This window comes from Myxine glutinosa, chromosome 13, assembly GCF_964187855.1.
Source record: "Myxine glutinosa chromosome 13, kmMyxGlut1.1, whole genome shotgun sequence".
NCBI classification, from domain to species: Eukaryota; Metazoa; Chordata; class Myxini; order Myxiniformes; family Myxinidae; genus Myxine; species Myxine glutinosa.
Genome location: NC_136273.1, coordinates 86,202,962 through 86,230,102, shown reverse-complemented (window position 1 = coordinate 86,230,102; position 27,141 = coordinate 86,202,962). Strand labels below are relative to the sequence as shown.

Here is a 27,141-nt window from a genome sequence, read left to right as displayed (position 1 = left end):
TTGTGTCCTTCCCCCTCTCTCCCCATCTTGTCTACCGCTCCCCTTATTATATGTTTTATGTGTCGGTTTGACCTTTTGTGTGATTAATGTTATATCTTTCACGAGTCTCGATCTTGTATACAAAAAATATATAAAACTGCGAGGCTGAAACACCAACCACCCAGGATGCGCAAGAACACGTTTTCACTCTACTGCGCATGTACTGTACACTGTTTCCTCCGTGTTCACAAGGTGGAAGACGCTCTGATAGAGAGGTTTACATTCCTTTTGAAAGTTGTTCGCGATCAATTTTTTTTAGGTTGTTTAGGTTGTTTTAGGAAAAATTGTTCGCGATCAAATTGTTCGCGAGATCTTGGAGACGGCGGCAGGGATTTTCGAAGCTCGACACGGTCTCCACGTTTTCAAAGTTAAGTCTGTTCACAATTGTATTTTGTCGAAACTGTATTTATCTTTCGGTGTGTGAAGTTATAGTGTGCCCCTTGGAAGTTTCTCGGTGTTTATCTTTCATAAATTAATCGTCTGTTTGCCGCGTCGCGAGCAAGGCCTTTGCCGCGTCGCGAGCGATTTGAAATCGAAGTTAAGTAATTGTTCCCATTTGTATTTTCGTTATAACTGTATTTATTTTATGGTGTGTGTACGTATATTGTGTCCCGAGGAAGATTTTCGGTGCAAATCTTTCATACCTGTATTGAAAATCGTGTTAATTCGTGTTGTGTCTTGAGGCCTTGTACAGTGTCCAACCTTGAGGCTTTGTTTTTCTCTCAGCGGTCCGTCGTTTGTGCTCCAATAACTTTCGTTCTCTGCTTTTCCCAGTCTTTTCACCCCATAGCCTACTTCCTTGTTTAAATCTCAACTAAAAAAAAAACAAAAAAACATTTCCTTCTCTGTTCTTATTCTTTGTTCTCATTCGTTTATTCATTCTTATTCGTTCGTTCGTTCTTTGACCACGTGTTTCTCACCCATTTCCCCAGATAGTTTTCACTGTTATTAACCTTCAATGTTTACGCTTTCCCCTCAAGTTCTGTATTCCGTCATATATTATAACACCTTTTTCTTCTTCTTCTTTAAAAGGCTGCTTTCGACTTGCTCACCAAATCTATTCATCCCCCAAAAAAATTCCATCTCCTATAGTGCCTTTTTTCTACATTCCCTAAATTCTCCTGCACTCCATCCTCCATCCAGCATCCTTAAACGTATTTTTAACTCGAAGGTCACAAGAAACTCATTTTGCAATAAATGTTCGTTTCCCATTAATCGTACACTCTCTAAAATCCAATCTCACCCCTCCCCTCCAAATCTTCCCCATCACCCCTCCCCTCCAAATCTTCCCCATCACCCATCCCTTTCAAATCTTCCCCCTTTCCCCTCCCCTCCTAATCCTCCCCATCACCCATCCCTTTCAAATCTCCCCCCTTGCCCCCTCCCTCCTAAACGACCCCCTCACCCCTCCCCTCCAAGACTCCCCCTCGCCCCTCCCCTCCTAGACTTCTCCCTCACCCCTCCCCTCCAAATCTCCCCCATATCCCATCCCTTTCAAATCCCTCCCCTTGTCCCTTCCCTCCCAAACTCCCCCCTCGCCCCTCCCCTTCAAATCTCCCCACCCTCATTTCTTCTCAATTTCCCCCCTCTCACTCCCCCTCCTCAAAGCGTCCTCCCCGCTTCTTCCCCCTTCCAACTCTTACCTCCATCTCCCCCAACCTTCTGCCTCGCTCTTCCCCCTCCTCAAATAACACCTCATTGTGCCTCACCCAATCACCATCAAACCTTTTGTCCGCCCCCATCCTTCCCTTTCTCCGAGCTATTCTGAAATCTCTGACACACCTTCAACTGCTCTCCCTACGTCTTCCACCTCTTCCACATCTTACCCTACCCCTCCTCCCCCCTGTTCTGTATCCGATGCTCCCCCTTCCTCTTCATTAACGGTATGGACCTCAAACATCCGGGGCCTTCGTTCAAACTTAACTGATCTCTCCATACAGGTTGCTTCTGTCAAACCAGACGTGATCTGCTCAACAGAAACTTTCCTCCTTCATGATGTCTCTGATTCCTTAGTATCTCTCCCGGGTTACTCCCTCCTCCGGTATGATAGACCTGAGCCTCGTCCTGGAGGTGGGGTTGCTATCTTTATCAAAAACTCTCTTCCTCACTCGCCCTGCGCTGCACTCTCTCCATCTCACCCCCAGGAATACCTCTGGCTACGGCTTCCCCTTCGCTCCCACCTCTTGTTCATATGTGTGTTGTACCATCCACCAAACAGTGATGACTCCATCTACATCTCGCTGTCTGATAATATGGACCAACTTCTACCTACTCATCCCAACTCACTCTTCCTCATATGTGGTGATTTCAATTGTCACCATGCCAGTTGGCTGGGTGTGGGTACCTCTCTCACCAGCCATGGCTCCTCAGCAAAGGACTTCTGCGACTCACTGGGACTGACACAATCTGTCAATTTCCCGACCCGGATCTCAGTCAACGGAGCATCTTCTCTTCTGGACTTGGTTATGACTAACTTCCCTGAAAATGTCTGCTGCTCTTCTTCAGCTCCAATCGGATCATCTGATCATGTCCTTGTTAAAGTGGACATCTCTCTGACCATTCTCAGGGAGCCTGCTCAGCGTCGACGAGTCTGGCATTTCACTCAGGTCAACTGGCACGGTCTTCAAGCAGCCATCAATCATCTGGACTGGTCTCCCATCTCTACCACCTCTGACATCAACTCATCCTGGGAATTCTTCCAAAGTAAATTGCTCTCTCTCTCATGCACAGATTTATCCCATCTCGTCTTCAGTTGTCATACCCTTCCTCCCGTCCATGGTACACTGAATCTTGTGGTGAGGCTGTTGCCCAGAAACAACTTGCCTTCGTCTCCTGGAAAGCAAATCCAACGGAAGGAAATCTCATTTCCTTTCACAAAGCCCGAAACAAGTGTGTGTCCACCCTCAGGAGAGCCAGGAAACAATATCTCTCCGTTCTCAAGACCGAACTCTCTTATCTGTCTCCCTCTTCCAAATCCTGGTGGCGTCTGGTCAAATCTGTTTCTGGTGTTTGTTACCCCTCCATCCCCTCCCTTACCTCAAACGGCTACACAGCTGACTCCGCACGTGAAAAAGCTGAATGCCTCAACTCTGTGTTTGCCTCTAAATCTTGTGTCCCAAACCCATCCCTTTCTGTACCCACCATACCCAGTCGTACCCAGCTGCTCCTGGACTCCGTGTCCTTTCCTCCTGACAAGGTGGAAAAGTTTCTGTCAACCCTCGACTCTGATTCTGAAACTGGACCTGACGGCATCAGCCCACGTGTCCTAAAATCCTGTTCTTCCGCTCTTTCACTCCCTCTCTCTGTTCTCTTCACCCTCTCCTTTGCTCAAGGTCAACTGCCATCTGCTTGGAAATCAGCCAACATCACCGCTTTGCACAAAAAAGGTGCAAAAACAGATCCTAGCAACTGCAGACCAATCAGCCTTCTCCCAATTATCAACAAAGTCATGGAATCCATCATTGCTTCGGATATGAAATCTTTCCTCTTCTCCAATGGCTTGATCTCTGATCATCAATTTGGTTTCAGACCAGGTCACTCTACTCTGGACATGCTGCTTCTGCTGTCTCAACAATGCATAACCACCTTTAGAGGCCATTAGAGGCCATTTTTCCCCGCAAAGCGGGGGTTGGCCTTTTTCGGGAACCGTGGTTGTTGTTGTTTTTCGGTCCCCTTTTTTGAAGCAATGTTTTACGGCCGGATGCCCTTCCTGCCGCCAACCCTTTTTGCCGCCTTTAACGACAAACAGGGAATTACCAGTGAACTGGTACTCAATTAGCCGACCTCGGAAGGATGACAGGCTGAGTCAACCCCCCTGGCATTAATTCAGCGATCGACCGGGATTCGAACCCAGGATCCTAGGATCCTAAGCCGGCACCCTAGCCGCTAGCCCAACACCAGGGCCTCACCAGCCAGAGCCAGGGCCAGCCAGGGCCAGGACCAGGTCTCAACAATGCATGGAGGTCCTAAATGCCAAACAGGAAATTAGAGCTGTCTCCCTCGACATATCACGTGCCTTCGATACGGTCTGGCACCCCGCTCTGCTCACCAAACTCTCCTCCTTTGGTATCCATGGAAATCCACGCATGGCTGGCGGACTTCCTCTCTCGTCGTCGTCAATGTGTGGCCCTGAATGGGTTTCTCTCATCTCCTCTTCCTGTTCAGGCTGGAGTTCCCCAAGGCAGTGTTCTGGGCCCTGTGCTTTTTCTGGTCTTCATCAATGATCTCTCTGACTCTCTTGAAAATCCTCTCTATCTCTTTGCTGATGACTCCACTCTCTGCCGCTCCATTCCTCATCCCTCAGATCGGCAGTCTGCAGCCTCCTCACTCTCTGCAGACCTGGACAAAATCACAGACTGGGCAAACAAGTGGAACATGTCTTTCAATCCTGACAAATCTCACACTCTTACGATGTCTCTCCGAAAAGACCGACTGGACAACCCTCCCATCTACTTTCTGAATAATCCTCTCCAAGGTCTGTCACTCAAGCTTTTGGGTCTCACTATCTGCCATGATCTTTCCTGGGAAAACCACATTTCCAAGCTGGCCTCCAAAGCCAGTCGCCGACTGGGCATCCTCCGTCGTGCGAAGTCCTTCCTTGGCACACCTGAGCTCCTCACCACATACAAGGCTTTCATCCGCAGCTCAATGGAGTACTGCTCTCCCCTCTGGGCTGGTGCTCCTGCCTCACACCTAGCTCGTCTTCACGCTGTTGAAACCAAAGCGTTCAGAATCATTGGAATCTCCCGCGATGACGCTATCTCCGAGGGCCTTTCACTTAATCACCGCAGGCAGGTTGGTGGTCTTTCCGTCTTCTACCGACTCCTCTCCGACCTTGCTCCCCCAGCTCTCTCTGGGCTCTGTCCCCCAAATATTCCTGCAGGTCGCACAAGATCTGCCTGCAACCCTCTTATGGTTAAACTGCCAAAATCAAGACTCTCTGCTCACCTTCACTCCTTCATTCCTCTTTTCTCCCACCTCTGGAACAAACTCCCTCACTCTCTTCAATCCCACTTCTCCCTCCAGGTCTTTAAATCGGCTGTTCACCACCATCTCTTATCTTCCCCAATCCAAAACCTTGATCTTTTCTGCCCCCGCTAATTTCACCCCAAATCCACTTTTTTGAGGTGACTTTTGACTTCTTTCCTGGAAGTCCTTGGTGTCCTTCCGTTTTATACCTATCCTGCCTCCCCCCAGGCCCTCTCCCTCCAAAAACATCTCCCGATGTCCCTGCTCTCAAATGTTGTGTTTGTGTGCTTCCTCCCCTTCTCTCCCCATCTTGTCGACCGCTCCCCTTTTTATATACTTTGTTTGCTTGTTTGTTTGATAAATGTTAGCTCTTTCACGAGCCTCGACTCTGTATACAAAAAAAACAAAAACAAAAAAAAACGACCCAAACCCTCTGTAATGAGTTCCAAGAGACACGTGAGACCTTCGCCAATCACACCTCGTCTCAAGGAACAACGAAAGACTTATGTTGGAGGTGAAATGGAATTTCATTGAAAGACTTGAGTGTGGTGAAGGAACAACGGAAATTGGGCGCACGCATGCAATAGCTATATCGACTGTGCATTCGATCGTGAAAAGAAACCCTGGTGTTGGGCTAGCGGCTCGGGTGCCGGCTTAGGATCCTAGGATCCTGGGTTCGAATCCCGGTCGATCGCTGAATTAACGCCAGGGGGGTTGACTCAGCCTGTCATCCTTCCGAGGTCGGCTAATTGAGTATCAGTTCACTGGTCATTCCCTGTTTGTCGTTAAAGGCAGCAAAAAGGGTTGGCGTCAGGAAGGGCATCCGGCCGTAAAACATTGCTTCAAAAAGGGGACAAAAAAAACAACAACAACCACGGTTCCCGAAAAAGGCCAACCTCTGCTTTGCGGGGAAAAATGGCCTCTAAATGTGGTTATTTTTAATATATATATATATTCGATCGTGAAAAGTTTGGCAAAAATAAAGGAAACAAGTCAGGAGACGACGAAGCTTCACGAGCGAGCAGTATTCAATGACAAAGGACGGACTACAACCGAAACAGGCCCGGACTGGGGGGTCGGGGGCCCACGTAGCTGGTGTCGGCCCCCGACATGCGGTGTGCCTGCCTCTTTACAAAGGGCCCCAATACTCTGCGTGCGCAGGCCTTTAAGAGCCAGCTGTACGTAGTTGTGTGTGGTGCTGGCCCGGAAATGTCAAAACGAAGGTTACTGACCTTGAAATGAGAGAAAATAATGTATAATCAGTTATGAGGTTAGTTAGCTACACAATACCGAAAATTCGGTTCGATTCTGACAACTTTGAAAATTTGACCTTTGTGACCTTCAAAGGTCAAAGGTCGAAGATTCTGAAATTTGTTGGAAAACTTGTATTTCATGATGTATGCGATAATATAAAATCATGTACGACATTTCACCCTATCAGGAAGCGAACAATGTAATAAAACCATCACAAATCGACTTTTCTAAATTTCGTGACCTGGTGACCTTGACCTTGGGGCGAAAATAAAAAATCGAGCTCCGTGGGGCTAGACACATGACATTGGCCTAACCAAATACCGAAACCCCTCTCAGATTCCACCAACTCCCTCGGAGAAGATGTAGCTTGAACTTGATTACCCCCTAAAAAGACATCTTTTTTGGGCGTGGCTCCGCCCACAATGGGCGCAATACGCCCACTCTCGGCAGGACACAACTAGATCATGATATCAACCTCCCACCCAAGTTTCATCAAGATCGGATGATATCATCGGGTAGTTATGCTGCGGACAGACAGACACACAGACACAGACCCATGACGAATATTGTGGTCACTCTGTTTGATAACGCTTGAACCAATATCGGCGACTGCGACCAGTTTGATGCTACAAGACTAACCAGAGTGAGAGACAGTGCCCTGCAGAACATGGAGTGGTTAAGTGCATATATCGAAGATCAAACTAAATATCACATGCCTTTATCTCTTATTGTGATCCAAAAACAGCCCATAATTTGTGGAATGATTTAAAGACATTAAGGTTTTGGAAAACATTAAGGATTGATGGGTGGAGGTGAAGGCCTCTTCAATGAAGGCTAGAAGAAAGTGTGCCCTGAGTGCGTCCACAATTTCACGGAGTTTGCTGATTTTCCGTTGATTTATCAGCCAAATTCCCGGCACATTTAATCAGACCATAGAATTGGTGATTGAGCAAGATCCAAATGTTGAGAGGAGCTCTGAATTTAACCGTGCTGTTAATTACGGCCTTCGTTGCTCCAAGGAACTTTATGCAGCAAAGAACTGCCAAAACTGCCAAAATCGAGGGTCTCTGCTCACCTTCACTCTTTCATTCCCCGCCACTGGAACAAACTCCCCCACTCCCTTCAATCCCACTCCTCCCTCCAGGTCTTTAACACAGCTGTTCACCACCATCTCTTATCTTCCCCCATCCAAAACCTTGATCTTTTCTACCCCCGCTAATTCACCCCAGATCCACTTTTTAAAATTCCAACTTCTTTCCTGGAAGTCCTTGCAGTGTTGATATGTTTTATACATCTCCCACCTCCCCCCAAGCCCTCTCCCTCCCACAGTTCTCTCGATGTCTCTGCTCTAAATGTTGTGTTTGTGTCCTTCCCCCTCTCTCCCCATCTTGTCTACCGCTCCCCTTATTTTGTGTTTTATGTGTCGGTTTGCCTTTTTGTGTGATTAATGTTGGCTCTTTCACGAGCCTCGATCTTGTATACAAAAAAAAAAAAAAAAATACTCATGCAAATAAAAAAGCTCATATGGATTATTCATCGATATCTGATCAGTTAAAGCTGGAACTGTCTGACGCATCCGACTCTAAAACCACCTTATTTTCCTTGTGGGGTGGGGGTACATCCCGAAGTGTTTTCGTCTTGGAGTAAACCAGTGTAAATCCGTCCCAGACGTTGTTATTGGAAGCTTTTGATGTTGATGGTACGTCGTCTGAGACAGTAACTGGGTAGGCCGTCTGCTCAGCTGCAGGGGGTCGTTTGTGGACAGAAACGTTTCAAATGACTAAAGTTCCCACAGCTAAGACAGCACTGGATACTCATGATTGTCAACACAAAATTTGAATGCTGTGCTGAATACCTTGTCCACGTTGAATGTACGAAACACAACGTGCACCTGCCGCCGGAAGGACATGATGTGCTTAATCTGCTCACTGCGACAGCCAAGAGATAACATTGTGATCTGGGATGTCACTGTTCAAAACTGAGATAGGCCAGTTAAAAGTAAATCATTTTTAAGGAACGGTGGAACATTGGAGAACAAGACTTTCACGGCCCGGGTGTCAAGTGGGGAAGCCAGTACAAAGTGTCAATTTTTGGTACACAGCCCAGTCATGACAATTTTGTGTACCAGCTGCTCTTCAGCTACGACTATCACCACCTGTTTATTCATCTGTGAAGCTACACGGATTTTTTTTCTAGCCGATGATGTTACCAACTGTGATGATGTCCTCCACACTGACCTCCTTAGGGGGAAAACAAGGCGATGCCATGCTTCCGCGTCAGGGCCTCTAAGGCCGCATAGTGGGAACGTGTCGACATTTCTATGATCGAAAATTTTCCGGACTAATCTATTCGTCCCACTGCCTTGACCTGCTGTGATTCCTCGTGCTCGTGGACCTTTTGCGCTCATTGTTCGATCATGGGTCCTAAGCACAAGAGTAGTGCAGGAGATGCGTCTGCTCCCAAGAGGCAGAAAAAGATCATGAGCCTGAGCCAGAAATTGGAGCTACTAGACCGGCTATCCATAGGTGAGAGTGTGGCCTCTGGGCAGGTATTATGGAGTGAACGAGTCCGACTGTACATTACATAAAAAATGAGAAGGCGATTCGTGAAAGTGTTGCAGGTAGCACAGCACCCAGCACCAAAGTGGTTACCCAGGTGAGGGATGGATGTTCACGCATAAACAATGGAGAGGGAATTGAATGTGTGGTTCGAGGACAATGCTCAGAAAATCGAGCCTTTAAGTGGACCTCTGATTCATGAAAAGGCAAAGCGCATGTACGGTCATCTGGATCGGCGCGGGAGGTGCTACCAACACGAGTGATGTGGCTATGATCGATGATGTGCTTAGTGATGTGGGAAAGAGTGGCTCCGGCCCCTTCCAATCTATCAGGGGGTGGTTTAATCGTTGGAAGAAGCGGTAAGGTCTCCACAATGTGGAGTTCACAGGCGAGTGTGCCTCGGCGTACTACGAGGCAGCTGAAACTTTCCTGACAACTCGCGCTGCTCATCGAGGAGAAGGGGTATATATAGACCACAGCAGGTCTTCAATGCAGACGCGACAAGTCTGTTCTGGAAAAAAGAAAATGCCCACGAGAACTTTCATGTCGAATTGAGAGAGGACAGCATCGAGGTTAAAGGCTGCAAAAGACGGGTATCTCTTCTCTGTGCCAACACTAAAGGGGACTGCATGATCAAACCGTGTTGTACCATTCCCTAAATGCATGTGCTTTCAAGTGCAAAAATAAGCACACTCTGCCTGTATTTTGGAGGGCCAACAGAAAGGCATGGGTTACAGCTGCCATCTCCATGAATTGGTTCACAACTGTTTCGTCCCTGAATTGGAGAGGTACCTGGCAGTGGAGGACCTCTCCAACGTCCTCCTGCTGGTGGATGATGCTCCTGGTCATCCCGAGGTGCTGAAGGTGGCCCATCTCAATGTCGAGGTCATATTCCTGCCACCCAATGCCACCTCCCTGATCCAGTCGCTTGACCAAGAGGTAATTTCGACATTCAAAACGCATTACACCTACGGCACCTTCCGTCGCATCTTGGATGCTATGGAGTCCAACCCCGAACTTACCGTCGGGAAATGTTGGAAGGACTTCAACATAGCGCAGTGCATCAGCGCCATCAAAGACTCGTTGGACGAAGTGAAAGCCTCTGCCATCAACACTTGCTGGCAAAACCTATGGCCACAGACAGTCAACAACTTCAGAGGTTTTCCAGACACCACGGAAGAGATGGGTTGGTATGGGAGATGGGAGGGGAAGGCTTCGATGATATGGAGCCTGACAATTTGGAGGAGCTCATCACCTAACATGGGGCGGAGCTGGCTGAAGGGTTGGAGGCCATCATGAAGGTTTCTGAGGAGGAGGAAGGGGGCAGTGAAGGGGAGGAAGAGGTGGTGAGGCCCAACCTAACCATCAGGTTCCTGGCTGAAGTGCTGCAGGATATGAGGGCAGTCACTGACAGGTTGCAAGATGCCGACCCAGTGATAGAGTGGTGCCTCCGGTTCAAGAGGGGGTTGCATGATATTTTGCTCCTGTACAAGGAGCTACACAGAAACCTGCAGCACTCAGTAAAACAGGTGTCGATTACCCATTGACTGTGGCCCCTCCACCTGAACACCATCAGCACCCTTACCCTCATCCCCTTCAGCACCCTCCCCTGCAGCACTTTACTGTACCTGAAAGCAGACGAGATGGATGTTACATTAGACTTCTTAGAGCGGCACTAAATATTAGTTGGAAACAACACTTCGTTGTTAACGATCGATATGGTAATCTACCACGGGTTTCTGACTGTTTAACGGAGCGCAGACTTACATTTGTGGGACACTGTTATAGTCTAAGCAAACATGAAATTGTATCGCAACACACTGGTCGCCATGTCATGGGATGAGATCTCACCATCGACCAGTTCTAACCATGTTGAGCAATTGGAAAGAGACACGGGGGATGAAGAAAGAATTACCAAGGAACATGGAAGACAGATGGACTTGGAGAAACCTCGTACATACCCGACTTCGCTCGACCTGATGATGATGATGATAAGACCGTTAATTGTACACCGCTCCTTTCCTATGCCATCTCCAGGCATTGCAAATCGTCATTGCCAGGCACCAAAGGGGGCTCGGCAGTGACGCACGCTGAAAGAGAGTACTCAGTTTTCACTCTGGTTTCTTTCTTTCTTTCTTGTTGTACACCGCTCCTTTCCTCTGCCATCTCCAGGCATTGCAAATCGTCATTGCCGGGCACCAAAGGGGGCTCGGCAGTGACGCACGCTGAAAGAGTACTCAGTTTTCACTCTGGTTTCTTGCTTTCTTGTTTGTTTTCTTTCTTGGTTGTCCGGGCGATATCTCAGCCATCCTTTGAGCTAGGAAGCTGAAATTTCGGCACAATAGTGAGCAAGTCCTTTGTCAAAAACGGTATTTATTTTTTTGATTAATCAATAAATTGAGGAGTTATTTAATTATTAGCGATTAATTAAGTACCTATTTAATTAATCTAATTTCCTTTCTCTTCTGACCATTAACTCAGGCACCTTTTGAGTTAGGAAGCTGATATTTGGACATGCCAATGACCAGGTGATTTGGCTGCAAAGGATATTTTTGATTTATTAATTAATCAATTAATCGATTAATTATTTAATTATTCGATTAATGACGGCGGCAGGGATTTTCGAAGCTCCACACGGTCTCCACGTTTTTCGAAGTTAAGTCTGTTCACAATTGTATTTTGTCGAAACTGTATTTATCTTTCGGTGTGTGAAGTTATTGTGTGCAACTTTGGTTGTTTCTCGGTGTTTATCTTTCATAAATTGATCGTCTGTTTGCCGTGTCGCGAGCAAGGCCTTGTACAGTGTGCACTGTACAACCTTGAGGCTTTGTTTTTCTCTCAGCGGTCCATCGTTTGTGATCCAATAACTTTCGTTCTCTGTATTCCCAGGCTTTTCACCCATAGCCTACTTCCTTGTGTAAATCTCAACTCAAAAAAAAAAAAAAACAAAACAAAAAAAAAAACAACATTTCCTTCTCTGTTCTCATTCGTTTATTCATTCTTATTCGTTCGTTCGTTCTTCGACCACGTGTTTCTCCCCCATTTCCCCAGATAGTTTTCACTCATTAACCTTCAATGTTTACACTTTCCCCTCAAGTTATGTATTCCGTCATATTTTATAACACCTTTTTCTTCTTCTTCTTTAAAAGGCTGCTTTCGACTTGCTCACCAAATCAATTCATCCCAAAAAAAATATCCATCTCCTATAGTGCCTTTTTTCTACATTCCCTAAACTCTCCTGCACTCCATCCTCCATCCAGCGTCCTTAAACGTATTTTTAACTCGAAGGTCACAAGAAACTCATTTTGCAATAAATGTTCGTTTCCCATAAATCGTACACTTTCAAAAATCCAATCTCACCCCTCCCCTCCAAATCTTCCCCATAACCCCTCCCCTCCAAATCTTCCCCATCACCCCTCCCCCTCCAAATCTTCCCCATCACCCATCCCTTTCAAATCTCCCCCCTTGCCCCCTCCCTCCTAAACTACCCCCTCACCCCTCCCCGCCAAGACGCCCCCTCGCCCCTCCCCTCCTAGACTCCTGCCTCAACCCTCCCCTCCAAATCTCCCCCATATCCCATCCCTTTCAAATCCCTCCCCTTGTCCCTTCCCTCCCAAACTCCCCCCTCACCCCTCCCCTTCAAATCTCCCCACCCTCATTGCTTCTCAATTTCCCCCCTCTCACTCCCCCTCCTCAAAGCGTCCTCCCCGCTTCTTCCCCCTTCAACCTCTCACCTCCATCTCCCCCAACCTTCTGCCTTGCTCTTCCCCCTCCTCAAATAACACCTCATTGTGGCTCACCCAATCACCATCAAACCTTTTGTCCGCCCCATCCTTCCCTTTCTCCGAGCTATTCTGAAATCTCTGACACACCTTCAACAGCTCCCCCTACCTCTTCCACCTCTTCCACATCTTACCCTACCCCTCCTCCCCCCTGTTCTGTATCTGATGCTCCCCCTTCCTCTTCATTAACGGTATGGACCTCAAACATCCGGGGCCTTCGTTCAAACTTAACTGATCTCTCCATACAGGTTGCTTCTGTCAAACCAGACGTGATCTGCTTAACAGAAACTTTCCTCCTTTATGATGTCTCTGATTCCATAGTATCTCTCCCGGGCTACTCCCTCCTCCGGTATGATAGACCTGAGCCTCGTCCTGGAGGCGGGGTTGCTATCTTTATCAAAAACTCTCTTCCTCACTCGCCCTGCACTGCACTCTCTCCACCTCACCCCCAGGAATACCTCTGGCTACGGCTTCCCCTTCGCTCCCACCTCTTGTTCATATGTGTGTTGTACCGTCCACCAAACAGTGATGACTCCATCTACATCTCGCTGTCTGATGATATGGACCAACTTCTATCTACTCATCCCAACTCTCTCTTCCTCATATGTGGTGATTTCAACTGTCATCATGCCAGTTGGCTGGGTGTGGGTACCTCTCTCACCAGCCATGGCTCCTCAGCAAAGGACTTCTGCGACTCACTGGGACTGACACAATCTGTCAATTTCCCGACCCGGATCTCAGTCAACGGAACATCTTCTCTTCTGGACTTGGTTATGACTAACTTCCCTGAAAATGTCTGCTGCTCTTCTTCTGCTCCGATCGGATCATCTGATCATGTCCTTGTTAAAGTGGACATCTCTCTGACCATCCTCAGGGAGCCTGCTCAGCGTCGACGAGTCTGGCATTTCACTCAGGCCAACTGGCACGGTCTTCAAGCAGCCATCAATCATCTGGACTGGTCTCCCATCTCTACCACCTCTGACATCAACTCATCCTGGGAATTCTTCCAAAGTAAATTGCTCTCTCTCATGCACAGATTTATCCCATCTCGTCTTCAGTTGTCATACCCTTCCTCCCGTCCATGGTACACGGAATCTTGTGGTGAGGCTGTTGCCCAGAAACAACTTGCCTTCGTCTCCTGGAAAGCAAATCCAACGGAAGGAAATCTCATTTCCTTTCACAAAGCCCGAAACAAGTGTGTGTCCACCCTCAGGAGAGCCAGGAAACAATATCTCTCCGTTCTCAAGACCGAACTCTCTTATCTGTCTCCCTCTTCCAAATCCTGGTGGCGTCTGGTCAAATCCGTTTCTGGTGTTTGTTCCCCCTCCATCCCCTCCCTTACCTCAAACGGCTACACAGCTGACTCCGCACGTGAAAAAGCTGAATGCCTCAACTCTGTGTTTGCCTCTAAATCTTGTGTCCCAAACCCATCCCTCTCTGTACCCACCATACCCAGTCGTACCCTGCTGCTCCTGGACTCCGTGTCCTTTCCTCCTGACAAGGTGGAAAAGTTTCTGTCAACCCTCGACTCTGATTCTGCAACTGGACCCGATGGCATCAGCCCACGGGTCCTAAAATCCTGCTCTACTGCTCTATCTCACCCTCTCTCTGTTCTCTTCACCCTCTCTTTTGCTCAAGGTCAACTGCCATCTGCTTGGAAATCAGCCAACATCACCGCTTTGCACAAAAAAGGTGCAAAAACAGATCCTAGCAACTACAGACCAATCAGCCTTCTCCCAATTATCAGCAAAGTCATGGAATCCATCATTGCTTCTGATATGAAATCTTTCCTCTTCTCCAATGGCTTGATCTCTGATCATCAATTTGGTTTCAGACCAGGTCACTCTACTCTGGACATGCTGCTTCTGCTGTCTCAACAATGGATGGAGGTCCTCAATGCCAAACAGGAAATTAGAGCTGTCTCCCTCGACATATCACGTGCCTTCGACACGGTCTGGCACCCCGCTCTGCTCACCAAACTCTCCTCCTTTGGTATCCATGGAAATCTCCACGCATGGCTGGCGGACTTCCTCTCTAGTCGTCGTCAACGTGTGGCCCTGAATGGGTTTCTCTCATCTCCTCTTCCTGTTCAGGCTGGAGTTCCCCAAGGCAGTGTTCTGGGCCCCGTGCTTTTTCTGGTCTTCATCAATGATCTCTCTGACTCTCTCGAAAATCCTCTCTATCTCTTTGCTGATGACTCCACTCTCTGCCGCTCCATTCCTCTTCCCTCAGATCGGCAGTCTGCTGCCTCCTCACTCTCTGAAGACCTGGACAAAATCATAGACTGGTCAAACAAGTGGAACATGTCTTTCAATCCTGACAAATCTCACACTCTTACTATGTCTCTCCGAAAAGATCGACTGGACAACCCTCCCATCTACTTTCTCAACAATCCTCTCCAAGAAGTTCTGTCGCTCAAGATTTTGGGTCTCACTATCTGCCATGATCTTTCTTGGGAAAACCACATTTCCAAGCTGGCCTCCAAAGCCAGTCGCCGACTGGGCATCCTCCGTCGTGCGAAGTCCTTCCTCGGCACACCTGAGCTCCTCACCACATACAAGGCTTTCATCCGCAGCTCAATGGAATACTGTTCTCCCCTATGGGCCGGTGCTCCTGCCTCACACCTAGCTCGGCTTCACGCTGTTGAAACCAAAGCTTTCAGAATTATTGGAATCTCCCGCGATGAAGCTATCTCTGAGGGCCTTTCACTCACTCACCGCAGGCAGGTAGGTGGTCTTTCTGTCTTCTACCGACTCCTCTCCGGCCTTGCACCCCCAGCTCTCTCTGTGCTCTGTCCCCCAAATATTCCTACAGGTCGCACAAGATCTGCCAGCAACCCTCTGATGGTTAAACTGCCGAAATCTCGGCTCTCCGCTCACCTTCACTCTTTCATTCCTCTTTTCTCCCGCCTCTGGAACAAACTCCCTCACTCCCTTCAATCCCACTTCTCCCTCCAGGTCTTTAAAACAGCTGTTCACCACCATCTCTTATCTTCCCCCATCCAAAACCTTGATCTTTTCTACCCCCGCTAATTCACCCCAGATCCACCTTGTTTGAAATTCCAACTTCTTTCCTGGAAGTCCTGGCAGTGTCCATATGTTTTATACCTCTCCCACTGCCCCCTTCCCACGCGCCCCCCCCCCCCCCAAAGCCCTCGCCCTCTCTCAGATCTCTCGATGTCTCCATGTCTCTCGGTCCCTGCTCTCAAATGTTATGTTTGTGTCCTTCCCCCTCTCTCCCCATCTTGTCTACCGCTCCCTATGTTATATGTTTTATGTGTCGGTTTGTCTTTCTGTGTGATTAATGTTCGCTCTTTCACGAGCCTCGATCTTGTATACAAAAAAAAAAAAAAAAAAAAAAAATGACCAAAAATTTTTTTTTTTTAAAGTTACAGATTCTGATGAAATAGTGGTAGTTTATGTGTTCTCTGACCAAATTGATTAGTAATTTAATTTTTTTATGATTATTATTTATTTATTTTCATTATTAATCATTTATTTATTTTCTTTCTCATTTGGCCAATATCTCAGGCACCTTTTGAGCTGGGAAGCTAATATTTGGACATGAGTGACCAAGTGATGTGGCTATCAAGGATATTTTTGATTTATTGATTAATCATTTCATCTATTGATTATTTATTGATTAATCGATTAATTATTTATTGAGTAATCAATGAATTATTTAATTTTTTATAAATGACTTATTTAATTAAATTTCTAAAAGATACATCTTCGGATGAAGCACTAGTGGTTTAGTTATGCGATTGGCCAATTGATTATGAAAATATTTTGTGATAATCTTTTATTGATTTTAATTATACAATTAATCAATCAATTAGTGTACACCTCTCCCTCCCAATGGAGCCTCAATGAGCTGCACTGCGGTATTGCCGGGCGCCGGAGGCGCCCCGGCAATGCCGCGCTGCAGCATATTTAATTATTTGGCATGGGGCGGTGTACTTTGAATGTATGTGTACTTGTCTTTCTTGTTTGTCATTTTTGTTGTTAAAAACAAAATAAAATTTTGCTCCTTTTTATTTTATTTTAATGCCTGGTGCTTTTTCATTTTTAGCGATTTTAATAGGGTGCCGGCTTGGGATCATAGGATCCTGGGTTCGAATCCCGGTCGATCTCTGAATTAACGTCAGGGGGGTTGACTCAGCCTGTCATCCTTCTGAGGTCGGCAAATTGAGTCCCAGTTCACTGGTAACTAACTCGCTGTGTGTCGCAAGAGGCGACCAACAGAGGTTTTTTTTTTTTTGTTTGTTTTTTTGTGTACAAGATCAAGGCTTATGTAAGACAAACTGACACATTAATCCCAAAAAGACAAACTGACACATAAAACATATGATAAAGGGAGCAGGAGACAAGATGGGGAGAGAGGGAAGCACACAAGTACAACATTTGAGAGCAGGGACATCGGGAGATCTGTGGGAGGGAGAGGGCTTGGGGGGAGGAGGCATGGGAAGGGGGGGGGGGGGGGGGTTTGGAGAGGAGAGGTATAAAACACATGGACACTGCTAGGGCGGCAGGAAGGGCATCCGGCCGTAAAACATTGCTTCAAAAAAAGGGGACCACGGTGCCCGAAAAAGGCCAACCCCCGCTCTGCGGGTAAAAATGGCCTCTAAAGGCGGTTCCTACTTTTATTTTTTTTCAGTTTTCATTATAACGTGTGTTTAGTTTACGCAATGTATACACATGATACATAAAAACAAACATAACTGCAGAACATATTTCCAATGGCTTATTTGCAAGTGTATGGACTACCTGCATGAGCATGTTGCTCCAAGTTCTATGCCCAGAAGCTCCATGCCCAAATGCTCGTGTGCTCTCGTAAGGATTGGATGTGTGACATCTATGGCGGAACGTGTGAAGCTGATGCGGCAGCAACTGTACGATAAGCTGAGCCAGCTGGGAACGCCGGGGACTTGGGAGCACATCACGAAGCAGATTGGGATGTTCAGCTACACCGGCCTCAACCGTATGTCCCAGTTATTTTATTACTTGCAAAATCGAAGATTTTTCAAGTATATTGGTCGGTTGTGTTTGTGGTTCTGTGTCTGTCTGTTTGTCTGTCTGTTTGTCTGTCTGTTTGTCTGTCTGTTTGTCTGTCTGTTTGTCTGTCTGTTTGTTTGTTTGTCACCGGCCTACAGGTCACAATTTTCAACCGATCTTCACCAAACTTCACCAAAGGGTAGAGTTGGTCAAAAGCAAGAAGCCTATTGTTTTTGGGGTCAATAGGTCAAAAGGTCAACATAGGCCAAAGGTCACCAAATTTGCTAAATTCCTAAAATCACCAATTTTCATTTGATTGACTTGAACTTCTAAGAGGATTTATATATATGGTCACTGAATTCAACCACCATCTATTTTTGAGGTCAACAGGGGCCAAAAGGTCAACATACGCCAAATTTTTAATATCCTCGATTTTCATCCGATTGACTTGAAAATTGAACAGCATTTGCACATTGAGTCACTAAATAGGGAAACTAACTATTTTTGAGGTCAAAAGATCAAAGGTCAACTCAAGGTCAACCTTCCAAAATCATCATTTTTCATCTGAAAAATCGTCACTTTTCATCCTGTTGACCCGAGCTTTGATCAAGATTGTAAATTTTAATCTTCATGAAATGGACAATTTGCTGTATCAATGGAAAACTTTGGGGGGGGGGGGGGGGGGGGAGGATTTTGCAAGTATCGTGCTACGCATGACGTCTTCTCGTTACTTGCAAAATCGAAGATTTTTCAAGTGTATTGGTCGGTTGTGTTTGTGACTGTCTGTCTGTTTGTTTGCTTGTTTGTTTGTTTGTCACCGGCCTACAGGTCACAATTTTCAACCGATCTTCACCAAACTTCACCAAGTGGTAGAGTTGGTCAAATGCCAGAAGCCTATTGTTTTTGGGGTCAATAGGTCAAAAGGTCAACATAGGCCAAAGGTCACCAACTTTGCTAAATTTCTAAAATCCTCAATTTTCATCCGATTGACTTGAAATTTGAAGACCACTTGCATATCTGGTCATTGAATTCAACCACCAAGAATTTTTGAGGTCAACATAGGCCAAATGGTCAACATAGGCCAAATTTCTAAAATCCTCAATTTTCATCCAATTGACTTGAAATTTGAAAAGGACTTGCATATCTCGTCACTGAATTCAACCACAAATTATATTTTAGGTGAACATAGGTCAAAAGGTCAACATAGGCCAAATTTCTAAAATCCTCAATTTTCATCCAATTGACTTGAAATTTGAAGAGGACTTGCATATCTGGTCAGTGAATTCAACCACCAAGTATCTTTGAGGTCAACATAGGCCAAAAGGTCAACATAGGCCAAATTTCTAAAATCCTCAATTTTCATCCAATTGACATGAAATTTGAAGAGGACTTGCATATCTGGTCACTGAATTCAACCACCAAGTATTTTTGAGGTCACCATAGGCCATCATGTCACATTGAAAACTTTTGGGGGAGGGCGTATTTTGCAAGTATCGTGCTACGCATGACGTTTTCTTGTTTGCTTGTTTGTTTGTCACCGGCCTACAGGTCACAATTTTCAACCGATCTTCACCAAACTTCACCAAGTGGTAGAGTTGGTCAAATGGCAGAAGCCTATTGTTTTTGGGGTCAATAGGTCAAAAGGTCAACAAAGGCCAAAGGTCACCAACTTTGCTAAATTTCTAAAATCCTCAATTTTCATCCGATTGACTTGAAATTTGAAGACCACTTGCATATCTGGTCATTGAATTCAACCACCAAGAATTTTTGAGGTCAACATAGGCCAAATGGTCAACATAGGCCAAATTTCTAAAATCCTCAATTTTCATCTAATTGACTTGAAATTTGGAGAGGACTTGCACATCTGGTCACTGAATTCAACCACCAAGTATTCTTGAGGTCAACATAGGCCAAAAGGTCAACATAGGCCAAATTTCTAAAATCCTCTATTTTCATCGAATTGACTTGAAAATTGAACAGCATTTGCACATTGAGTCACTAAATAGGGAAACTAACTATTTTTGAGGTCAAAAGGTCAAAGGTCAACTGAAGGTCAACCTTCCAAAATCATCATTTTTCATCTGAAAAATCGTCACTTTTCATCCTGTTGACCCGAGCTTTGATCAAGATTGTAAATTTTAAACTTCATGAAATGGACAATTTGCTGTATCAATGGTAAACTTTTGGGGGAGGGCGTATTTTGCAAGTATCGTGCTATGCATGACGTTTTCTTGTTACTTGCAAAATCGAAGATTTTACAAGTATATTGGTCGATTGTGTTTGTGACTGTCTGTCTGTTTGCTTGTTTGTTTGTTTGTCACCGGCCTACAGGTCACAATTTTCAACCGATCTTCACCAAACTTCACCAAGTGGTAGAGTTCGTCAAATGCCAGAAGCCTATTGTTTTTGGGGTCAATAGGTCAAAAGGTCAACATAGGCCAAAGGTCACCAACTTTGCTAAATTTCTAAAATCCTCAATTTTCATCCGATTGACTTGAAATTTGAAGACCACTTGCATATCTGGTCATTGAATTCAACCACCAAGAATTTTTGAGGTCAACATAGGCCAAATGGTCAACATAGGCCAAATTTCTGAAATCCTCAATTTTCATCCAATTGACTTGAAATTTTGAGAGGACTTGCATTGAATTCAACCACCAAGTATTCTTGAGGTCAACATAAGCCAAATGGTCAACATAGGCCAAATTTCTAAAATCCTCAATTTTCATCCAATTGACTTGAAATTTGAAAAGGACTTGCATATCTCGTCACTGAATTCAACCACAAATTATATTTTAGGTCAACATAGGCCAAAAGGTCAACATAGGCCAAATTTCTAAAATCCTCAATTTTCATCCAATTGACATGAAATTTGAAGAGGACTTGCATATCTGGTCACTGAATTCAACCACCAAGTATTTTTGAGGTCACCATAGGCCATCATGTCACATTGAAAACTTTTGGGGGAGGGCGTATTTTGCAAGTATCGTGCTACGCATGACGTTTTCTTGTTTGTTTGTTTGTTTGTCACCGGGCTACAGGTCACATTTTTCAACCGATCTTCACGAAACTTCACCAAATGGTAGAGTTGGTCAAAAGAAAGAAGCCTATTGTTTTTTGGGTCAATAGGTCAAAAGGTCAACATAGGCCAAAGGTCACCAACTTTGCTAAATTTCTAAAATCCTCAATTTTCATCCGATTGACTTGAAATTTGAAGAGGACTTGCATATCTGGTCACTGAATTCAACCACCAAGTATTTTTGAGGTCAGCATAGGCCAAATGGTCAACATAGGCCAAATTTCTAAAATCCTCAATTTTCATCCGATTGACTTGAAATTTGCAGAGGACTTGCACATCCTGTTACTGAATTCAACCACCAAGTATTTTTGAGGTCAGCATAGGCCAAAAGGTCAACATAGGCCAAATTTTTAATATCCTCAATTTTCATCTGATTGACTTGAAAATTGAACAGCATTTGCACATTGAGTCACTAAATAGGGAAACTAACTATTTTTGAGGTCAAAAGGTCAAAGGTCAACTCAAGGTCAACCTTCCAAAATCATCATTTTCCATCTGAAAAATCGTCACTTTTCGTCCTGTTGACCCGAGCTTTGATCAAGATTGTAAATTTGAATCTTCATGAAATGGACAATTTGCTGTATCATTGGAAAACTTTTTGGGGGGGGGGGGCGGTGGATTTTGCAAGTATCGTGCTACACATGACGTCGTCTTGTTTATTTATTTATTTTTCCTGCGCATATTCTGTGCTGGGCATTTGAAGATTGCCTTTTTCTTTAGGTTCTAGTACTTTAGGTTCTTCCATCACAGCATACTGTTAGGTTGAAGCCATGGGTAGAGCAGGGTCTTTGCAGTTGTAATAAATTCAAATAAATAAATAAATGAAAGAGATCAATACGAAGTGGGCATTGGACTTGAAGGCCTGGAGAGATTGAGTCAACAGACTGTAGAAGATACACTGAGAATGGGGCAGAGGTGAACATAAAGCTTAAAGGCCCACAGAATCAGAAATCAATAAAAAATAGATTTTTCTAAATGCAATGATAATGATTTCTAAGTAATAAATAAACAAGAAGACTACATGCGGAGCACGATACTTGCAAAATCTGCCCCCCCCCTCCCCAAGAAAAAAAAATTCCATTGATACAGCAAATTGTCCATTTCATCAAGATTAAAATTGACAATCTTGATCAAAGCTTGGGTCAATAAGAAGAAAAGTGACGATTTTTCAGATTAAAAAAGATTTTGGAAGGTTGACCTTGAGTTGACCTTTGACCTTTTGACCTCAAATAGTTGGTTTTCCTATTTAGTGACTCAATGTGCAAATGCTGTTAAATTTTCAAGTCAATTGGATGAAAAGAGGATTTTAGAAATTTGGCCTATGTTGACCTTTTGGCCAATGTTGACCTCAAAAATACTTGGTGGTTGAATTCAGTGATCAGATATGCAAGTCCTCTTCAAATTTCAAGTCAATTGGATGAAAATTGAGGATTTTAGAAATTTGGCCTATGTTTACCTTTTGGCCAATGTTGACCTCAAAAATACTTGGTGGTTGAATTCAGTGACCAGATATGCAAGTCCTCTTCAAATTTCAAGTCAATTGGATGAAAATTGAGGATTTTAGAAATTTGGCCTATGTTTACCTTTTGGCTTATGTTGACCTCAAAAATACTTGGTGGTTGAATTCAGAGACCAGATATGCAAGTCCTCTTCAAATTTCAAGTCAATTGGATGAAAATTGAGGATTTTAGAAATTTAGCAAAGTTGGTGACCTTTGGCCTATGTTGACCTTTTGACCCCAAAAACAATAGGCTTCTTGCTTTTGACCAACGCTACCATTTGGTGATGGTTCCTGAAGATTGGTTGAAAATTGTGACCTGTAGGCCGGTGACAAACAAACAGACAAACAAACGGATGAAAAATTGGTCAGAGACCGAGGACTTGCCGGAATGTACTTTTTTATCGGCCATTTTGGACAAATATGGCGGCTGAACCACGTGACCAATGACGTCATCATTATTTGTTTTCTAAACTAATTTATTCCTTGATGATGCTCAAGAAATTCCATCTTCATCGGATGAAGTTTTGTACTTGTCGAATTATGACGTCAAAGTTGGTGACCTTTGGCCTATGTTGACCTTTTGACTCCAAAAACAATAGGCTTCTTGCTTTTGACAAGCTACCATTTGGTGATGTTTCGTGAAGATCGGTTGAAAATTGTGACCTGTAGGCCGGTGACAAACAAACAAACAAACAGATGAAAAATTGGTCAGAGACCGAGGACTTGCCGGAATGTACTTTTTTATGGGCCATTTTGGACAAATATGGCGGCTGAACCACGTGACCGATGACGTCATCATTATAATTTATTCCTTGATGATGCTCAAGAAATTCCATCTTCATCGGATGAAGTTTTGTACTTGTTGAATTATGACGTCATAATGGAGGCACCTATGACATCATCATTAACATATTTTATTCCCCATGGAGAGTTCTTTACAATGAGCCATGTCTCAATTTTTTCTATTCAGCACTTTCGGAGATATAGAGGTGCAAATTTTTTCGGTTTTCCCAAGATGGCGGCCAAACCACGTGACCGATGACGTCATCAATTGGGCACAGTCTATCCCAGGGCAAGACAAATATGTGTGTAAAGTTTGGCGATTCTACGTGCAACGGTGTAGACGTAGTGCTGCAAGTAGACAAACAGACAGACAGACAGACAAACCAACTGATCAACATACTTGCCGGAATCTTTTCCGGCAAGTAACAAAGATTCCGGCAAGTAAGAGACAGACAGACAGACAGACAGACAGACAGAACCACAAACGCAACCGACAAATATACTTGAAAAATCTTCGATTTTGCAAGTAATAACTGAATGTGTTTTTTAATTATGATTTTTTTTTTGAGGCGTTAAGGTTAAAAGCCAACCTGGCTGGTACTGCCCCTAAAAATTGCAGAAAACCTACATGGTTATTGCTTCATCTGTGTGACGTCATCACCAATACGATTGTCTCGGTCTGCAAAGAGCAATGGCCGCACAACTCGCTTCAGACTCCTCAGAAGGTAAATTTGACGAATTTTCTGATCTAGAATCTTCAGATTATGACGATAGTCAAAATCGTGATGAACCCGCGGTGTAAATTGGGGGCGAAAATTTGGGGCGACATCGTTTATGAAATACCTGGCGATCACAGCAATCGGGCAAAACTGTACAACCGTCGGGGCAGCAGTGTGCGAATTACCCTCGGTTTCTGGTGCTTTTCGGCAGCTTTTCTTCTTCTCCATTGGATTACAACGATCTCGAATCTTAGCGGCGATCGCGTCTTTCACTCGCATCGATTGTTTATGACTCCGCCCCCGAAGGTGGCGGAGGCATCATGTTTTCGGGTTCGTCCGTCTGTCCGTCCGTACGGGCTAAACCTCGTTTTTTCTCAGCAACCACATGTCCGATTGAGACGAAACTTTCAGGGTAGGAGTGACACCCATGCAGAATGTTTTTATCATAATTGTGACATCGTAGGTCACGTGGTATGGCAGCCATCTTTTATTAAACTCAAGTAATTAAAAAATTCTTTCTCGGAAACCACTGAATGGAAAAATTTTAAACTTGGCACATTGTCAAGTACTCCCAATGGGGAACAAAAGCATGATAATGATGACATCATTGGTGAAGTGGTATACCAGCCAAAAATGTTTTAATCGATTTCCTTATCCTAAAAATCTGAAATTGCAATGCACATGATCTATGAAACATTTGTTTTGAAATATGACATTTATGACGTCATAGGTCACGTGGTTTGGCAGCCAAATTGGATTTAACCTAAAACCTTAAAAAACAATCGTCTCCCAAACCACAAAATTGATTGACTTGAAACTTTACGTGTGTCATTGACGAGGCATGGCGATTAAAAGTTGATCACGGAAAATATCACTGGTCACATGGTGTGGTAGCCATATTGGATTGAAGGAGAATGTTAAATAATTATATTTCTGAAAACGCTAACCCTATTGATGCAAAATTTTACAAATATCATCGAACACCATTGTTGCATATAGTTTGAAAATGATGATGTCGTAGGTCACGTGGTTTGTCAGCCATCTTGGATAGAAAAAAGAACCTTATCCGATCAACACAAAACTTCACAAACGTGATCCCCTACCCATACATATGCAGAGTGTACTTTTTTTAATTACTCTAGTTTAAGGTCATATGTCACGTGGTGTGGCAGTCATATCAGCTTGAAAGCTGATAATTAAAAAATCCCTTCTCTGAAACTGCTTCACTGATCGATGTGAAACTTGTCATGGCTGGTGAAAATGTGATGCTTGAAAATAGCTGAAGGGATTTAAATCAAACTTGTTTATTTTTAGAACAGTGAACGAGGGCATCTACCCGTTGTGGGACTATGCGGAGGCATATTGGTGACAGTCGCATTGCTCTAGTTTCTTTCTTAGTTGATGACGCGATTACAGCATTTCTATGTATAAAGCGTATGTAGGCCGCACAAACAGAAGTCCGGAAGCAAAAGTGTTTTGAAGAAGACTTGGCGGGTCACATGCCCATCATCGTTTTTTGGGGTTGGGGACAATCGAGAGTACAAAGACACAAAAAAACACAAATTTTCTTTTCAAGAAAAAAGAATAATTAAGTGGTATTTAAATCCATATTTATTCATTAAATCAAATATGAATTTCTGATTTTGTGAACCTTCAATGGCCTTTGGCACCATGTGCTGTCAGTTGTCACTTTCTTGTAAGAAGCTTAGTCGCACGTTTACTGTTCACAGCCTCTAATGTCAGAGGTGGCTGGAGTTTCACAGAAATATCGAAAGTTTGAATCCTCCTCAGAATCTCATTCTGATGCTTAACACTTTTGCCTTCAGCTGGATTTAAACCCATATTTTCTGAGATATTTACAGTGTTCTCATCATGAGGGCATGACCATATCCAATTGTTGTATGTTTTGTCAATATTCCTACAAAAAGTTGTTTTTCTATGCTCTTATTTTTTTTTTCGGTAGCAGTGAAGTGGAACACAGAAATCTCTCTCTCTCTCAAAAAAGAAACGTTAATGATATTCATGTACTGTACATGTGCGCAGGAGCACAAGTGGACTTTCTTATCCGGGAGAAGCACGTGTACTTGATGGCAAGTGGGCGCATCAACATGTGTGCTCTCAATTCTCACAACATCGATTATGTTGCCGAGTCTATCCACGACGCGGTCACAACAATCTCCGAATGAGGGTTGTCCCTCACGATACCGGATTCCAGCCACCCTAACAAAACAACGATGTTATGTGAATGTTTTTGGGTTTTTTTTTCTTGTGGTGCAGAGTATAAATTTTCACAATTCATGGCATTTTTACAATTGCCTTTAATCAACAAGAGTCGAGAGACAACGGCTGTATGCAATCACAATGCGAGTTTTCCTGCAAAATCGCAGGGCCGCAGCAGTCTTGGGCTCATCAGGGTGAAGTTGCATATGACATTGTCACAGATTACACCGAACATGCGTCCTCAGATATTATTATACGGAGTGAAGGTCATTTTCTGATACGTCTGAATGTATTGGGCGATATCAACAGGACATTGATTGGGGTATGCTAACGACTGTGGGGAGCGAGGGGAAGCTGATGCCCTTCAGATCGACTCCGGAGTGCAATACACTGGCTGGGAAGTGGTAAGTGATGGAGGAGAAAGACAATTACAAGGTGCAATGTTAAGGTGGCAGCACCGACATAACTATCCATTGTGTCCGCGTACCTGTTTGACTTGATGAGATTAAAAACAAACTGCTAAAAACAAACCTTTGTTTCGCATTATTTATCGAAATAGATATTTTATCCTTGTTTGAAATATGGTGCACTGCTTCGAATTATATTGTGAGTAGGAAGGATAGAATTGAAAAGTGAAGGAATAAAAACATTTGATAGGTAAATGTTTAATAAAAACGAGAATTAATTTTGCGTTGTGCAACATGATTACATTTCCCGTGTCGAAGCCAAGATGCTGATGTGTGTTTTTTCTTTTGTGAGTGAGTTTATCCCACATGTGTTCATACTGGGGAAAGAAAATTCTGAATAATTTGAGTGTTGCTCCATCAAGTTTATTTTTACATAAATTGCTCAAACATTAAGGTATAATTGTAATTTTGGTTAAAATGGCAGGTTTTGTTTTACTTTCTACAAGAGTAAGGCTCATGGAAGAACAAGAAATAAGTGTTTATTATTTCGTTGCATTTGAATCATTATGTTGTTTGCATCATGATGAAAACTAGTGGGCACTCCTGCCCGGTGTAGGAATGCCCTACTTGGCCCACCTCCGGGTGCGGGTGCCCCTTATCGGCCCACCTTCTCGGCCCTCCGGCCGAGAGTACCCTTCTCTGCAATCCAGGCAGGAGTACACATCCAGGCAGGAGGGCCCTCTGGGTGGGAGTACCCTTATCGGCCTATTTTCGGGACCTCTAGGCTGGAGTACCATTCCGGCCCTGCTGCTGGGAGTACCCTTCTCGGCCCACCTT

At 44.4% G+C, this 27,141-nt stretch overlaps 1 protein-coding gene across 1 annotated transcript in view; it reads left to right on the top strand.

The window, feature by feature from the left end:
• The window catches only part of GOT1 (glutamic-oxaloacetic transaminase 1), a 50,993-nt gene extending 24,566 nt beyond the window's left edge, over positions 1 to 26,427 (top strand). Inside the window, exons 8-9 of the mRNA XM_068134753.2 lie at positions 17,439 to 17,581; positions 25,721 to 26,427. Of these exons, the coding sequence (XP_067990854.2) occupies positions 17,439 to 17,581; positions 25,721 to 25,863 (286 nt within the window). The 3' untranslated portion in view covers positions 25,864 to 26,427. The remainder of the gene's footprint in view (positions 1 to 17,438; positions 17,582 to 25,720) is intronic.
• Positions 26,428 to 27,141: the final 714 nt, after the last annotated feature.